This window comes from Peromyscus californicus, unplaced genomic scaffold, assembly GCF_007827085.1.
Source record: "Peromyscus californicus insignis strain IS unplaced genomic scaffold, ASM782708v3 Scaffold_18__1_contigs__length_77618521, whole genome shotgun sequence".
NCBI lineage: Eukaryota > Metazoa > Chordata > Mammalia > Rodentia > Cricetidae > Peromyscus > Peromyscus californicus.
This window is the reverse complement of record NW_026294480.1, coordinates 58,311,386-58,327,249: the sequence shown is the minus strand read 5'-3', so window position 1 is coordinate 58,327,249 and position 15,864 is coordinate 58,311,386. Positions and strand designations below refer to the sequence as shown.

The 15,864-nt window shown below is 46.4% G+C and overlaps 1 protein-coding gene and 1 non-coding gene across 3 annotated transcripts; both read left to right on the top strand.

Annotated features, from left to right (window-relative positions):
- The first annotated feature begins 4,116 nt into the window (after positions 1 to 4,116).
- Positions 4,117 to 15,864, top strand: Zbed3 (zinc finger BED-type containing 3). 2 transcript variants are annotated; one of them, XM_052743535.1, is made up of 2 exons: positions 4,117 to 4,245; positions 13,634 to 15,864. In XM_052743535.1, exon 2 carries the CDS (start codon positions 13,648 to 13,650, stop codon positions 14,377 to 14,379), a length of 732 nt encoding a protein of 243 aa, XP_052599495.1. In that variant the 5' UTR covers positions 4,117 to 4,245; positions 13,634 to 13,647; the 3' UTR covers positions 14,380 to 15,864. The 2 variants fall into 2 exon arrangements, with proteins under 2 accessions (XP_052599495.1, XP_052599494.1); XM_052743534.1 differs by lacking the exon at positions 4,117 to 4,245 and adding an exon at positions 4,500 to 8,162.
- On the top strand, positions 10,220 to 10,358 carry LOC128113905 (small nucleolar RNA SNORA47). The gene has a single exon (XR_008219708.1). It is a non-coding gene; the product is annotated as a small nucleolar RNA SNORA47 (small nucleolar RNA).

The following is a 15,864-nucleotide window of genomic DNA, read 5'->3' as shown; positions in this document are numbered from 1 at the left end:
TATGCAACGGTAAGCCCAGTATTCTGGAAGAGGAGACCAAAGGACCAGTCGCCAGCTCCAGACCAACCTGGGTTTATAATAAGACCAATTGTAAAAGAAGGGGGATGGGGTGGCCAATGAAGTAGGCTTAGCAGGATCCAGGTGCCACCACCAAACTCTATGACTTGAGTTCAATTTCCGAAACCTACATAGCAGAAAGAGGGAATCACCTTTGGAAAGTTGTCCTCTGACCTCAACACACACACACACACACACACACACACACACACACACACACACACACAAATAAATAAATAATATAATTTTAAAATCTAAAAAAAAAAAGGAGAATACACTATTCTGTAAACTAACAAAAATATCATATACTTCATGACATGGTCGGTTTGAAGCCAGATGACTGGACCCTGTACCCGCGACTATTGGCCTATAGTCCCAGCCGCCTTCTTCTCAGTTTTGAGACAGAGTCTGGCTAAATTGTCCAGGCTGGCCTACAACTTGGACTCCTTCTGCCTAGGCCTCAGTTACAGTGTGCCACCAACCTGAGCTGCCAAATGGATTCTCTGGCACTCAAAGAGTGACACCTTGGGCTGGGGATGTGGCTCCAGGATGGAGCACTTGCATCTGAGAAGCCATGGCTTCTGTCGCCACCACTGAAAACAAGCAAATAAATGAGGCCTCTTACTAAAAAACATACCAAGTGTGACAAGTTCGTTAATATAGGAAACATCAATTAAGAGACAGTTTTAATTGAGCTCACTCATACTAGATACTTTTCTTCGGCTATCTGTAACTCTAAGTGTCCTTTTGATAAAAAGTGGTAGGCAGGGCTGGGCAGTGGTGGCGCACGCCTTTAATCCCAGCACTCAGGAGGCAGAGGCAGGCGGATCTCTGTGAGTTCAAGGCCAGCCTGGTCTACAAAGCAAGTTCCAGGACAGGCTCCAAAATTAAACCCTGTCTTGAAAAATGAAAAAAAAAAATTGGTAGGCAGGCTCACTCCATGAGATAGAAGCCATACCCGGCACTGTCAATGAGGCTAAGAGCCTGAAACTAGGTAAGTTATGGCCCCTGAGGCAAAACCTACTACTAACTAACACAGCAATAAGCAACTCCTAGTGACACATTGCTGCACCCACAGATGGAATCAGGGCAGCACTCAACCTTCATCAGAGGAGCTTCTTGCAGTAGATGGGAATTAACACAGAGACCCATAGCTGGACAGTATGGAGAGAGAGAGAGAGAGAGAGAGAGAGAGAGAGAGAGAGAGAGAGACAGAGACAGAGACACAGAGACAGAGAGATAGAGACAGAGAGACAGAGACAGAGAAAGAGAGAGACTTTGGAACACTCAGTCCTAAACAGGATGTCTCTGTCACAGCTCTCCACTCAAGGCTCAGGGATCTGCATAGGAGAGGAGGTGGAAAGACTGTAAGACCAAAGGTGTGGATGACTCCACGGAAACAGTATCCTTCAGACATAGTAAGGCTGATACACACAATAACACACAGAGACCGTGACAGGGTGTAAAGCCTGCAAAAGGACCAGCCCGACAACATCCCAGTGCAGGGAAGAAGTCCGCACGAAGTCCCACTCCCGCTGAGAGAGGGGGGAACATTTGTTTTCCAACAGAGTGATACTGTACATCAATCACACACCAGGGCAGGCCTCGTGCTCAGAGTAATTAGCCAACACAAAACCATCTCCATGTGTGGTGGCTATTCTTGGTTATCAACCTGACTACATCTGGAATTAACTAAAACCCAAAAATGGAGGGCATACCTGTGAGGGAGTTTTGCTTAATTTGAAGTGAGAAGATCCACTTCTAGTCAGGATTTTTGAGGTAAGAAGATACACTGTAGTTGCAATTTTCTTTGGGTCATCAACCAGCTCCCAAATAAAGACATAGAGACTTATTATTAACTATGAAATGCTCGGTCTTAGCCAAGGCTTGTCCCACTAACTCTTTTAACTTGATTTAACCGGTTTCTATTCATCTACACTTTGCCTTGGGGCTTTTCACCTTTCATTCTGTATGTCCTACTTTCCTGCTTCCTTCATATCTGGCTGGCTGGCCCATGGTGTCTCCCTGGCATCTCTTTTTCTTTCTTCTCCAAGCCTAAATTCCTCCTACTTACTCTCCCTGCCCAGAAGTTCCACCTATACCTTCTCCCTTGCTACGGGCTGTTCAGCGTTTTATTAGACCAATCAGGTGCCTTAGGCAGGCAAGGTAAAACAGCAACACATCTTTACATAATTAAACAAATGCAACACATCTGTACATAGTTAAACAAATATTCCACAACATAAATGCAACACATCTTTACATAGTTAAACAAATGCAACACATCTTTGCACAGTTAAACAAATATTCTGCAACAATACACCTGTAATCCCGATTTTTTTTTTTTCAGGTGGAAAAACCTACCTCTAATCTGGTCCATACCTATACAAAGCATGGAAGAAGGAAGCTTTTGCTCTTTGCCTGCTTACTCTCTCCTTGCTAGCAAGTCCATTCCTTCACTGGCATTAGAGCATACTTTTTTGAGATTCCAGTGTCTACTGAAGACCAGCTGAGACATCCAGCCTCATGGACTGAACAGCTACTGGATTCTTGGACTTTCTATTCATAGGCAGCCATTGCTGGATTATCTGGGCCACAGCCTGTAAGTCATTCTCATAATATATATATATATTCATTCTATAAGTATAATATACCAAGTTTTTATGTGCTTTTTTATTGATTTGGTGGGTTAAAAAAAAGACTATGATAAAAATAGAGTGTAAGAAAACAGTTTTAAATACAATTTAAAAGGTAGTAAGGGATCTAATAGTTAACATCTCCATTGCAAAATTATTCCTTTAGAGATATCCAACCAGACTTTTCTTTCTTCTGAAATCATTCTTGGCATAGTAAAAAGAAAATTCAACAAATAGATTTTCCATAGTTTACCTATCAGGTTAAAAAAAAAATGAGGAGGGTTATAGTAATAGTTCCATGGCCGAGCAAGCACTCAGTATGAGCAAGGCCAAGGGTTCATCCCCAGCAATTCCATTTCTAAATTACTGAACCCAAGCAATTAACATGGATTGTATTATTTACTCAGTAATTTCTTATTTCTTTTATTTTTATGTCTGTTTGCTCATTGTCTCCCGGCTAGCAAGGCTTTGGACTGAAGAGATAGCTCAGAGGGTAAAAGCAGGTACCACTCCTCCAGAGAATTCAAGTTGGATTCCTAGGCCACATTGGGTGATTAGCAATGGCCTGTAACTCCAGTCAGTTACAGGAGATCCATCGCCCTCTTCTGGACACCACTGGCATTGCACTCATGCATGCACAGATCCACCACTCTGCGCTGCCCTAATACACCAGTAATTTAAAAAAACAAACAAACAAACAAAAAAAAAGGGCAATTTTTAAATAAATAAAGAGCAGAATGTGCCATTTCACAAGAGCTAACTGGTGCATCCAGGAACTTGGCAAAGTCATTTCTTTACGACTATTTGTAGATTAAAATCTACCTGGTGGAATTATTTACTTGGCTGAAACAGCAAACACCATACAACAGGACTTCCCCCTCAACCTGCAAAGCCCCAGGACGCTCACCCGCACTGCAGCGAGCAAGTCCTGAAAAAGTTTATCTTTCCACCCAGAGCGTGGAATACAGAAAACAGCCTTAGAACGAAGCTGCTCGCAGCTGATGTAATTGTTGTAAATCACGTAGACGCTGTTACTGAATATAATCAAGACAAAAGTAGTAACCCAGGCTGATGTTTTGGTGAACACCTTTTCCTCTTCAGACCTTGATTGCAAGGATTTCTGAGTTGTGCCCCATCAGAGATCTTAAACTGATGAAAGATCGCGAGCACCGCGCCGCCGCGGAGGACCTGGACCAGCTGAATCCAGGTCTTGGAAGGTTAAACGTGCAAACGTGCAGAACCGCAGTTAACATGTTCAGCATCACTGTGCTCTTGCATCATTTTAAAACCCCGGACAAAATTTCACTTCATTAAACTAGTTCTCCACCCGCTGCTCTAAACCCCCTCATCGACCGGATGGTTTTAAGAGGGGCTCCCCGGCGCTCTCGGGCGTCCAGACCACGCGTCATCGCTCCCCCCCCACCCCCATCCCCGGACGCCCCCAGATGCTCGAATTGAGTGCTGTGTCTTTAAGGGGGCAGTGGCACTTTCCGTCCCGGACAAAATGTCTGCGAGGAGCCGGGAGGCGAGGGGCGAGCATCGCGACGTCCGGGTGAGCTTGGCTGGGGCAGTGCGGCGCGCGGCGGGGCCGGGGCCGGGGCCGGGGCCGGGGCGGGAGGGGAGGGACGCCCGCGGCGCGGAGCCGGGAGGACATCGCGGGGCTGCGTGGACACCCGGGAGCTGCGGTTTTTTGGGGGGTCCGCGGGGGCCTTGGGGGCGGGGACCGGGGAGACCGCGGGTGGAGGCGTGGCGGGAGGGGAGGGACGCCCGCGGCCTGAGCGCAGTGAGTGGGGTGCGGGGCGGGGACCTCGGGGACTTCGGGAGACCCCTGGGCGTGCTGCTCCCGGGCGGGAGCCGCGAGTTCTGCCGGGGGTGCCTGCCATCCCTGGCTTTGCGGAGAGGCCTCTGGGCTTCCCAGTTTCCCGGGGAAGAAGGAAAAACCATCCCGGTAAAGTTGCCCTGAAGATTGACTCTGAGCCCCGCCGGTAGCTGTGCGCCCTGCAGGGGCCTCTTGCACGAATTGTGACTTAGTTCGTGTTTCCGACTTGTGCCGGGAAGAAAACCGGTGTGAGCCAGTATCCCCCTCCTCCACTAGACACAAACAAAAGAGTTCCCGGATCCTTCCCAGCACGCTGGAGCTGGTGGCTGTGTAAGCCGTCCGTGACCCTTCCCAAAGCTTTACTAAACAGGCTGGGGTTTTCCTCATTGGGAGAAATAAGTTCTTGCCATCGCTGAGATCCGGGGTTTAGGACAGCTGTTAAAGGATTAGTTTCATAAATTGAAATAATTAGTGTTATTCCTGATTTTTTTTTTTTTTTAAGACAGGGTCTCACTGTATATCCCTGGGTGACCTGGAACTCGCCTGTATAGACTAGGTCTCAGGGAGACCACTTGCCTCTGCCTGCCAAGTGCTGGGATTTTAAACATGGGCCACCACTCCTGGCGATTTCCTGCACTGTATTAGTACACCTTTTGGCCTCCAAAATAGTTCGAGGCAAGTGACAAAAAGTATAGGAAATTGTGTAAAAATACCAAGAGTCCAGGTAATTCTCAACTTAAAAATCCTTTAAGTTACAAAGGTCTTCAAAGTGGAGCATTTTTATTTTGTTTCACTTCGTTAATTTTTTTTTTTTCAAGGCAGGGTTTCTCTGTGTAGCTTTGGAGCCTGTCATGGAACTGACTCTGTAGACCAGGCTGGCCTCCAACTCAGAGATCGGCCTGCCTCTGCCTCCCGAGTGCTGGGAATAAAGGCGTGTGCCACCACCATCTAGCAGCAGAGCATTTTTAAATCCTTATGATTCCTTAGAAATGGGTGTCTTCAAGATAAACTGGATCACCACCTTTTCCCAAGGGAATGAATATATATATATACACACATATACATATTGTATATGTATATATAAAATAAACTAATGCCCAGATGCAATAAAGATCCACTTTAGGGCATAATGCTTTATACTTTTCATTTTAAAATGCATTAACAGAGTGCTTTGCTGGCCTTTAGCTAATAGTAGAAATAGCTGAGAGTTCAGCTTAAAACATTAAGGTAACATCATTAGCTACGGGTCCAGTGTGTGTCTTGTTTTGTTTGTTTTATAGCCCATATATAACCTTCTTCTAATATTTTCACACTAACCCGTTATTTCACAATACATTTTACACTTTGCAGTCATTTTTACCAACTTCAAAAAAGGATTTATTTTTATGTGTATGCCCCGACCCCGTGTGTGTGTGTGCGTGCATGTGTGTGTGTGTGTACGTGTGTACACATGAGGGATGCCTGTGGAAACAGATTGTCAGATAGAGCTGGGTTACAGGCTATTGGGACCTGGATGCTGGGAATGGAATGCTGGTCCTCTGGAAGAGCAGCAAGTGCTCTTAACCACTGAGCCATCCACTCTCCAGCCCCTTTACTGGCTTTTAATTTCATGTGTGCCTTCTGGCTGATGATTACAGACTAATTTTTCTAGTTGTCTGGGTCTATATATAAATATATGAACACATGGCAGGAAACGAATAGGTTCGAGGAGATGGACAGATCACAGGTGAATGGATTGTAGTTTCCTTGACACGTCAGCTGTTGTGGCTAATTGTTCAATTGTTGTGTTCTGCTCCGATTTAAAGCACTGTTGGATGAAGGAGACGAAAGTGCCGTAGTGTTTCCACATCTGTGGATTTCATAATCGTGTCCGCTTCTCATGGTAGATCCAGGCTCAATCAGCACATGTTTATTACTCCGCCCGGCAAACTGAGGTGATTAGCCTTGACTGCAGGACAAAGAGGACTGAACCTCCTCACTTGCCATTTCCTTTGGAAAACATTTCCTGGTTCTTTGGCCTCTAGCCTACCCAGTTCTTCTAAGGTGTGCAAGCATAAGCATACACTAGTGAAATCAATTTTCGTGGGTCGTTTGTAGAACGGCCCGTATGAATTACACAAAGCAAGGTGGTTCTGAAATAAAGGCGTACTTCCAAGCAGGGGGCTTTGCAGCGAATGGTGGAAAAGATCGGGGAGATGCTCCTAGGTACGGGGTGAGGAGGTTTATTGTAGCGATGAGGGAGAACACAGCCAGAGGCATCTGGAAGGGTCCAGACTGAACCGGTTCGTGAGGGGTAGGGGGAATGAGAGAGGAAGAGGGGAGGAGAAAAGAGGCTGAGAGGCCAGAAGAGAGCCAGGAGGGCAAGACACCAAGAGCCTGGGTAGCCAAAATGGCTGAGGTTATATAGGGATCAGAGACTGGAGGGAGGGAAGCCCAGCTTCCCTTGAGCTGGAGGGTTTAAGGTCGGGACAAACTGAGAAGTGTAACAGGTATTGTGCTGTTGAGAGAGATGCCACAAGGCCATCCTCCCCTTTGATATGTTAAATAGGCACCTCAGTTAGCTCTTTGTCCTGAGTTTGAGACCTAATATAGTTTTTTTTTTCCTTATTAAGTCCATTTATAGGGGCTGTAACTCAGTGCCAGAGCATTTGCCTAGTGTGTGTGAATACTGGGTTCAGTCTCCAACAGCACAGAAAGAAAACAAAAGAACCACTGCCAACAAAAGAATTAATAGAGATTGTGCTTCTATGGTAATAGGGGAAATGTCGGCTTGTCTTATGACAAATTTTATAGTCATACAAGTATACATGTATATGGTCATATGTATAGTGTATAAGAAGACCATGCTAATAGCTTTCTAAAAGTTTTGCATTTGTTTTTGTGTATGTGTGTGGGTGCCCATGTGGGTAGAGGTCTAAGGATAATTTGTGGGAGTTGGTTCTCTCCTTATACCAAGTGAGTCCCAGTGCTCAAACTCAGGTCATCAGGCTTGGTGGCAGGTGCCTTACGTGCTGAGCCACCTCAGCGTGTTTTAGTGGCTTCCTTCAGCTTCTGGGTTGGTACTTGGGGAGGTCATACTGAGGACTCTGGATTTAACCTGATAGGTTACTAAAAGAATAGAATTTCTCAGGAGAGACTCCAATGCAGGAATAATGAATGGGAATCTGTTATCTCCCACAGATGTAAGCTTACCTGTCCTCCTTCCAGAGAACAGATCCCCTAGTGAAGCTCAGCCACTGGAGAATTAGAGGCAAAGCTCCCAATGCTCCCTTCTTGCCATGAAAGACTTCACATTGGCCTTGTCACCCTTGAAATTGGATGCAAAAGTTCCATTGCTAAGTTGCTGTGGCTAAGTTGCATTTACCCCAGCAGTACTTTGGTGTAGCTTGACTGTGTTTCATGTTAAAACAGTGACTCAGACGCCGAGTTATAGACTAACAAAGTAGAACTCATTTGGAGCCAAACCCTGATCTAACCTTAACCAAGGATATCGGAATTAGCACTGGAAACATCTCTTCACCCCCTCCCAGGTGGTGAGTGAGTTACCAGAAGGCAGAGTCTGTGCTGCTCTTCTGAGCTGGTCGGCAGCAGGCTCCTGTGGAACTCTGAGCAGATGCATAGTGAACATTTGGACGAGAGAGCGGGATGGAGTAAGTGGACATAAGCAAAATAATCGCATCTCTTGGCCACTTTGTGCCTGTCTTTTAAAAATGCTCAAGGAAAAGAATGAAGGGTGCTCATGTTTTTTCTTTTCTTTCTGTTAGCTGCACACATAGTTAATGGTTATACATTGTGATTTGGGGCTCGATAAAGGAGAATAGACATCACCCAGCTGGGGCTAGCCCACTTTCCCAGAGTCTCCCGGACCTGAGTGATGAGCAGGCTATTTGTTGTGTGAAGGTCCATTTAGGAAGTGAAAACAAATCTGAGGAGCAGTGGTCATGGGTCTCTTACCCTCTCTGGTTCCCCTTTGGCATTATGAATCCTTAGGGATTCTTCCCATTTTGAATGCCCACCAGAAATGCAACACTGTTTTTCAGCCACTGAAATCTCAGTGTAGGGGCAGCTGAGCAGGAAATACCAGTCTCTCCTCTGTAGTTCATGCCTTAAATTTGCATGGTGCTGGGAGTCGGGCATCCCCGACTCCAGCAACCCTTTAGAAGCATGTAATCTTCATCCTGGGAGAGGCACCTGCAGCGGGTGCAGCTACGTGTCTGCTCTGTGTCAAGGAGGTACACAGGTTGAGCCCCTTCCTCCCTCATCACATCCTCTGCTTCCGGTCTCCTGCTTGTGCAAGGCGCAGGGTAACCATGCTGTACTGGTTGACCCTATACATTCACTTCCTTCCTCTCGTGGCAACTCCCTGTGCATATGGATCTTCCAAGTGCCTCAGCAGGGGTTTTACCCTTGGGACTGTCGCCTTCAGCCTCCTTAAGTCTGTCCCTATCTGATCTCATAGCTGATATGCCGAGGATTGTTTATTAAAAGTCACTTTTTATTTACATATAGACCCTGCTGTATATATACTTTGTGGTAAGGCATAGGCATATTGACCATATGGCTTTCTTAGAGGCTTTTTCTTTGGCTTTTGTGGTTCCTACTTTCCCATCACCTTCCACCTCAATCTGTAGTGTCTCCTCCCTTATTTTCCTAACCTAAATCTGTGGAGATGGCTCCATCTAGTTTTGGATGTGATGGTGGTGTGCAAGAGGTAGACGTTCCATAGAAGCCAGAGTTTTTATTTTGACACTTGATCTTTCCTGGCTAGTAGCACACAGCACACGGCAGGGGCAGCTGGGCAGGAGTGTCCAGCTGCAGCTCTTCAGAGCCTGGCAGTCATGAGAAGAAACAGCTGATGCTCTGTAGTGCCCCGTGGTGCTCAGTCATGGTGCTTGGTAGACTAACTCTATTCAATGCAGTTTCTCTTCAAAGTGTTTTCCACAGATAATGAGTTCAAGGCTGTAACTGCATCATGAATTGAGGAACACCTGTATCTTTACACTACTATAGTGATCTGGTATTATCTAGAAATGATGGGATTTTGTATACCCTTTACAACATCTAGCTTTCCTTCCCCACCCCCAAAACTTCCCCTAGAACACCTGGCAGATTCCCCACCCTTTGAATGACTGAATAATATTCTCTGTTGTAAACGGGCATTATATACTCAGCTATAATTCCCATTCTAAATAATGATGAAATAGTCTACCATATATAACTTTCGTTCTACTGAATGGATACCACATCTATTTTTAACTAGTGTAGAAACTTCCAGGTGGCCTTCCTCAAAGCGCTCCAACCTTCAGCAGGAAAGTGAACGTGCCCTATTTTTCTGCCTCCTTCCTGACTTCGATAGTTACACCTGCCTGTCTTTGGATGTTAGGATGACACTTTGCTCTTGCCCTCACAGTACGTCCCTGAACAGAGCTACCTTTCCACAGACATTTGAATTGGCCCTGAAGTCATTTGACTGCTCATGTTTCTTGCCTGGTTTTATATTGGATCATTTGCCTTTTAAAGTCCCCCTGTAAGAACTCCTGGTGTATTGGGAGTTCCAGTGCTAGATGGATGAGCCTGGGCTTTCTGCTGTGCTCCGGGTGAAGCTGAAATGAACTTGGGCTATATTCCAGGGCTGGACAGATGTTAGGACTGGGGTACCACCCTAGATATAAAGTCCCATCACATGGAGCCAGAATGCAGCCCACTATGGAGGACTGAGAAGGTGGGGCAGTTCCATACCATGCTGCCTTCCACTGGTTAAGACCTCCAACAGTAAAGGGCTGACCAGGCAAAGGATGTCCCTCTCCAGCACCTTGGAGGGGCAGCACTGTGCTGGCCCACATCTCATAGTGTTGCTTGTCCCTGGCTCAGGTGAGGGACATAAAACCAGCGCTCTCCTGCTGTGCCCACATTAACTCTTCCAGCGCAGACAGCACATGTGGCAGATGCTCCTCTGCGTATCTCAGAATTTACAGGCAACCCAGCTCACAGTTCACAGGGATGCCAAAAGCTTGGCAGTCATGAGTCACCCTTGGCACTGTCAGAGGTGCATAAGCAATGGGGACTCTGAGCCCTTGGCACAGGTGAAAAAAATCTGCAGGCTCACATGCCTGTCAAAATGGCAGAGCAGTAGTCAAATCATTTTACATTTATGAAATAAATTAGATTCACTATAATAGTATCCCGTCTTCTGTTTATATCTAGTAATTAAAAGGATTCCTGGAAAGGATAGATTCAAGGTAGAAGGAAATGGAGTTCTTAACAACGAAAGATAGGATACATAGAAAAATCTAGATAAAGCTAGATGATTAAACTGTTTCTAATATTAACATGTTTAATTTACTTTTTAGATTAATATTTGGTCAGCATGCAGAGAACTGGGTTTCACTGCGACCCTTTCATGCATAGCTATATCTCCACACTTTGTTCTTACTCTTGCCCGCCTCGCCCATCTTACTGGTCTTCTTTCTCCCCTAAATGGTTCTACCTTCTGCTCCTATGACCTATGGATTCTGTTGTCCTCTCTTGTCCCCTCCCCAGCCCTATAGATTCCTTTCTCTACTTTCTACATCCATGTCCTACACAGATACCTAACGTTTATAAATAAACTTACATCTATATTCTGTATCTGAGGGAAAACATGGCATTTGTCTTTCTGAGTCTGGCTTATTGACTTCACATACAGCTCTCCAGTTCCATCCATTTCCCTGTGAATGTCGTAATTTCACTTTTCTTTATATACCACACCTTTATTCATCTGTTGACAGACATCTAAGCTGGTTCAATATCTTTCTTAAAAGTACTTTTTATTTTTAATTATGTGTATTTGGGGGTGTATGCACATAAGTACCCCTGGACCTGGAGTTATAAGTTGTCACCCAACATGGTGCTGGGAACTGAACTTGAGTTCTCTGAGAGGGCAATGTGTGCCCTTCATTGCTAATTCATCTCTTCAGCCCCTGGTTCCACATCTTGACTATTATGAATAGTTCAGCAATAAACATGGATGTTCAAATATTTCTGTGGTATGTTGACTTTGAATTGTTCAGGCATAGATACACCACATATGGTACAGATAGATAATAACAGTATTATGGCATTAATTTTCTAAGGAACACCCCACACACATTGATGAGCATAATAACTACACTAATTTCCATTCCCACCAGCCTTAGAGAAGGGTTCCCTTTTCCCATGTCTTGGCCATCACTTGTTGGTGATGGTTTTCTCGATGATAGATATAAGAGCATACATAAAATAGGCTTAAGGGAAAAAAAGACCCATATGATCATCTCAATAAGTGCAGGAAAGCCTTGAAGAAATGAAAGAAAGATCATACTTCAGCACCTATTGCGATCAGAGATATTGGTCTGTAGTTTTCTTTGTTGAGTCCATATCTGGACTTGGCATTGAGGAATGCTCGCTTTGTAAAGAGTTTAGTAATGTTTCCATTTTATGTTAACAGTTTTGAGACAAATTTGTATTAGCTTCTTCTTTTAAATGTTTGATAGAATTCAGCAGTGACCTCACCTTTCTTTGTTGGGAGACTTCAATGCCATTGCCTGTTACTAAGCTGTTTAAATTGTTCATATCCTCTAGATTTTAATTTTGGTAGGTTATATGTAGTCAGGAATTTACCTAATCCTTCTGAATTTTACAGTACTTTGGAAAACATCTTCAAAAATACGTGTTAATCTCTGAGTTCATTAGGATCTGGTGTACCCTCCTTCAGTCCATCTCTAGTTTTACACACTGGGATAGTCTCTCATTATTTTGGTTATATTGGCTGGAGGGTTGTCATTCTGAGATTGTTGTTTTCAAAGAACTGACCTTTTGATTGATTTTTTTATCTATTATTCATTTAGTTTACATTTCATTAATTTCTGTCCTTAATAATTTCCTGCCTTCTACTCCTTTGGTGTTTAACTTGTTCCTTCTGTAAGGCCCCGGGGTCCATCATTAGCCTGTTTATTGCAACCTGCCTAGATTTTTAACGTAAGCATGCAGAGCTATAAGTTGTCCTCTTGGAGCTGCCTTGGCTGTGCCCCAGAGGTTCTGCTTTCATAGTCGCTTGAAATTTCCTGGGTTTTTCAAGATCCACTGTTCATTTAAAAAAAAAAAAGTGTGGTCTACTTCTAAATGTATGGACAGTCAAAAGAGATTGCTTTTGACTTCTTGTTCTACTGCACTATGATTTGTTGATGCCTTTGTATTTATTAAGACTTTCTTTGAAAACTACAAGGAGTCCTGTTTTAGAGAAGGTTCCGTAGGCCACTGAAAAGAACTTACAGCCCATGTCTTTTGGGTGGATATTCTGCATATATCTATAATTTACAGTATAGTTTAACTCTGAAATTTCTTTTATCTTTAGTTTGGATGATCTGTCTGGAGATGGCATTGGGTATTGAAAGCACCAACTATTATTATGTCAGGACATTCCTGGCCTTTTTTTTTTTTTTTGGTTTTTCGAGACAGGGTTTCTCTGTTTAGTTTTGCGCCTGTCCTGGAACTCACTTGGTAGCCCAGGCTGGCCTCGAACTCACAGAGATCCGCCTGGCTCTGCCTCCCAAGTGCTGGGATTAAAGGCGTGCGCCACCACCGCCCGGCCATTCCTGGCCTTTTATGCCCATTATTTGTTTTGTAAAATAGGGAACCCAAGTATATACACTGTATATGTGTATGTATATACATATATGTGTAAGTATGTGTGTATATATATGCAGCATGTACATATACAGATGTTATATTTTTCCTGATCTTTTTATTGATTTAATAGATTCTGTGATTTTACGATCTCTGCTGCTGGTCCCTGAGGGCCTGGTAGTATGAGCAGTCACTGGCTAGTTCACTAAGCCTGATTCTCCCTTGGCTATGATCCTTCCTGAGATAAGTCCTCAGAAGAGCTCAGGGTCTAAGTATTATTTTCTTTTTTAACTTTCAGAGAAAGTTTGTCTAGATCCATACAGTTGGTCCATTCCAACTTGTTCATTAAAGAGCAGATGCCACCTTTTTAAGGCTTTGGGGGTGGGGGGAGTGTGTTGTGTGGGTGAGGTGTCTTCCTCATGGAAAGGTCATTGGTCAGTGGGTTACTGTTCTTCTTCCTCTTCCCCCCTGGATGCAGACACTGCAGAAGGAATGAGGAGTGAAGAGCCCCTGGAGACCATGGAAGACAGCTGGAGGCCTGGTGACAGCACAGGCCAGGGCGGCCCCTGTCCCGGGCTGGCACCCGCCGCTCCGGGCCACCTGGGGACGCCCTACACCGAGGCCTGGGGCTACTTCCATCTGGCCCCGGCTCGGCCCGGGCACCCGACGACGACGGCGACGACAACAGGCACCTGGGCCACCTGCCGGCTGTGCGGGGAGCGGGTGGGCGGCCAGCCGGGCTTCCAGGCGTGGACGCGGGCGCTGTGGCGCCACCTGAGCGGCGCGCACCTGCGGGAGCTGGAGAAGAGCGGGGCCCGGAGCTCGCCGCCCGCCGCGCCCTGCCCTGCGCCGCCCGGCCCCGCCGCCGCCGCCGCCGCGGCTGCCGAGGGCGACTGGGCGCGCCTGCTGGAGCAGATGGGCGAGCTGGCGGTGCGCGGCAGCCGGCGCGAGCTGGAGCTGGCGCGGCGCGAGGCGGCCCTCCGGCAGGCGGAGCGCGCGCTGGAGCGCAGGCGCAGGGCTCTGCGGCAGGAGGAGCGGGCCGTGGCGCAGGCGCGGCGCCAGCTGCAGGCCGAGCGCGAGGCGCTGGGCGCCTGGCTGCGGGAGCGGAGCCCCGGGGCTGGGGTCCCGGCGCCGCCTTCGCCGCCGCCTCCGCTCCTCAAGGAGGACCCTGACGGGGACGTCCTCGGCGGCGGCGACGACGTGATCACCAAGGTCCTGCTGTAGCGAGGCCGCTCCAGGCGCCCTGGATCGGGTGCACGGGATGGACCGCACCGCACCGCAAGAGGAACCGGCTCCAGCAACCTCTGCCTAAGTGCCTTAGGGCTGGAGGCTTTTAAAGCCAGAAGGTTCGCTAAACACCAAAGACTCATCACATCGCCTGCCTATAAGCCTTGTAGGGAAGGGAAGATGAGGGGTTTTTTTTTTTATATACAGGAATCTGATCTACTCTTTCCTAATGTTTAAACTTGGCCCAGCACCAAGTTCCAAAACGGGACTTTGAGTTTCACTGACTCCCTGGCTCCCTGCCTTCAGCATCTGTAGAACCCCCGCATTGGGCCAGTCCCAGAGATACCCCTCTTTTCTCTAGTCACCTCACATGGCTTCCCCCTCCACCCAAGGCCATGAGTACCTCTTTCCTTAACTCATCTTTCCCTGGATGGGACTCAGTGGTAGGTATATTCTTCCATTTCCTGTCTCACCCCTTGCCACCAATCTAGCGAGACATCATCTGTCACTAGAAGAGCAGTTCCGTGCCCCCATAGGCCCTCAAAGACCTCTCCCTGAACCAAAGGAGAAACCTGAGGCCACGTCACCTTACAGCATCAACCCGTCTCATTCCCTCCCTTTCTCCAGCCTGCTACCCCCGAAGGTCAAGAAGCCCTTGTTGCCCACACTCGCCATGTCCCATTCCACTGGTCCCTTCCCATGTGTCACTGCCTGCTAAGCTACCACCCAAAACCAAATATGGTTTTCCACAGCCCTTGTCCTTCTTTTCTGAGGTCCCTTCCTTTGAAGTGGAACATGCTTTTCTAAAGTGGTCTGTGTTTTTTTGAGACAGAGTCTTTCTATGTAGCCCTGGCTGTCCTGGAACTCACTATGCAGACCAGACTGGGCTCGAACTCATAGAGATCCACCTGCCTTATCCTGATCACTAAGACTAAAGGTGTACACAGTTCCCAAACTGTTTTTACTCAAATTTTGTCCTGAAGTTTTTTTTAACTTGAACCTTCTAGGAAAAGTTGAAAGGTTAATAAAATTTTATATATATATTTGGTTGTTTTTATGGGCCAGCTTCTACTTTCAGCTCCTGGTCCATTTCCTTAGAGAGCTTAAGTAACTTCTGCCAGCAACTCACTGAGCTATCCCAGCCTTGACTGTTCGCCCTGGATCTGGACATTTATGCCCAGTTGCCTGTTCCGTGGCTCTTCCCACTGCTTGCATATCTGCCACTACTAACACCTGATAACTAGCATTTTCTGGGAACCCAGCATTATCAAGCACAGCAGCTCCAAGGAAAATGTCAGCAAGGTCTCAGTGGGTAAAGGTGCTTGCTTCCAAGCCTGAAGACCTGAGTCCAATCAGGATCTGACCCACATGGTGGAAGGAGAGAACCGATTCCTGTAAGTTCTCCAATGTCCATGCATGTACTACGGCACACCCACACATACTAAATAAATGCAATAAATTTTTTTTTTCTGAGACAGGGTT

Coding starts and splice junctions, on each gene's coding strand:
- Zbed3 (XM_052743534.1), top strand. CDS start 8,126: ATGCATAGTGAACATTTGGACGAGAGAGCGGGATGGA. Junction 8,163..13,633: donor GGACGAGAGAGCGGGATGGA/GTAAGTGGACAT, acceptor CCCTGGATGCAG/ACACTGCAGAAGGAATGAGG.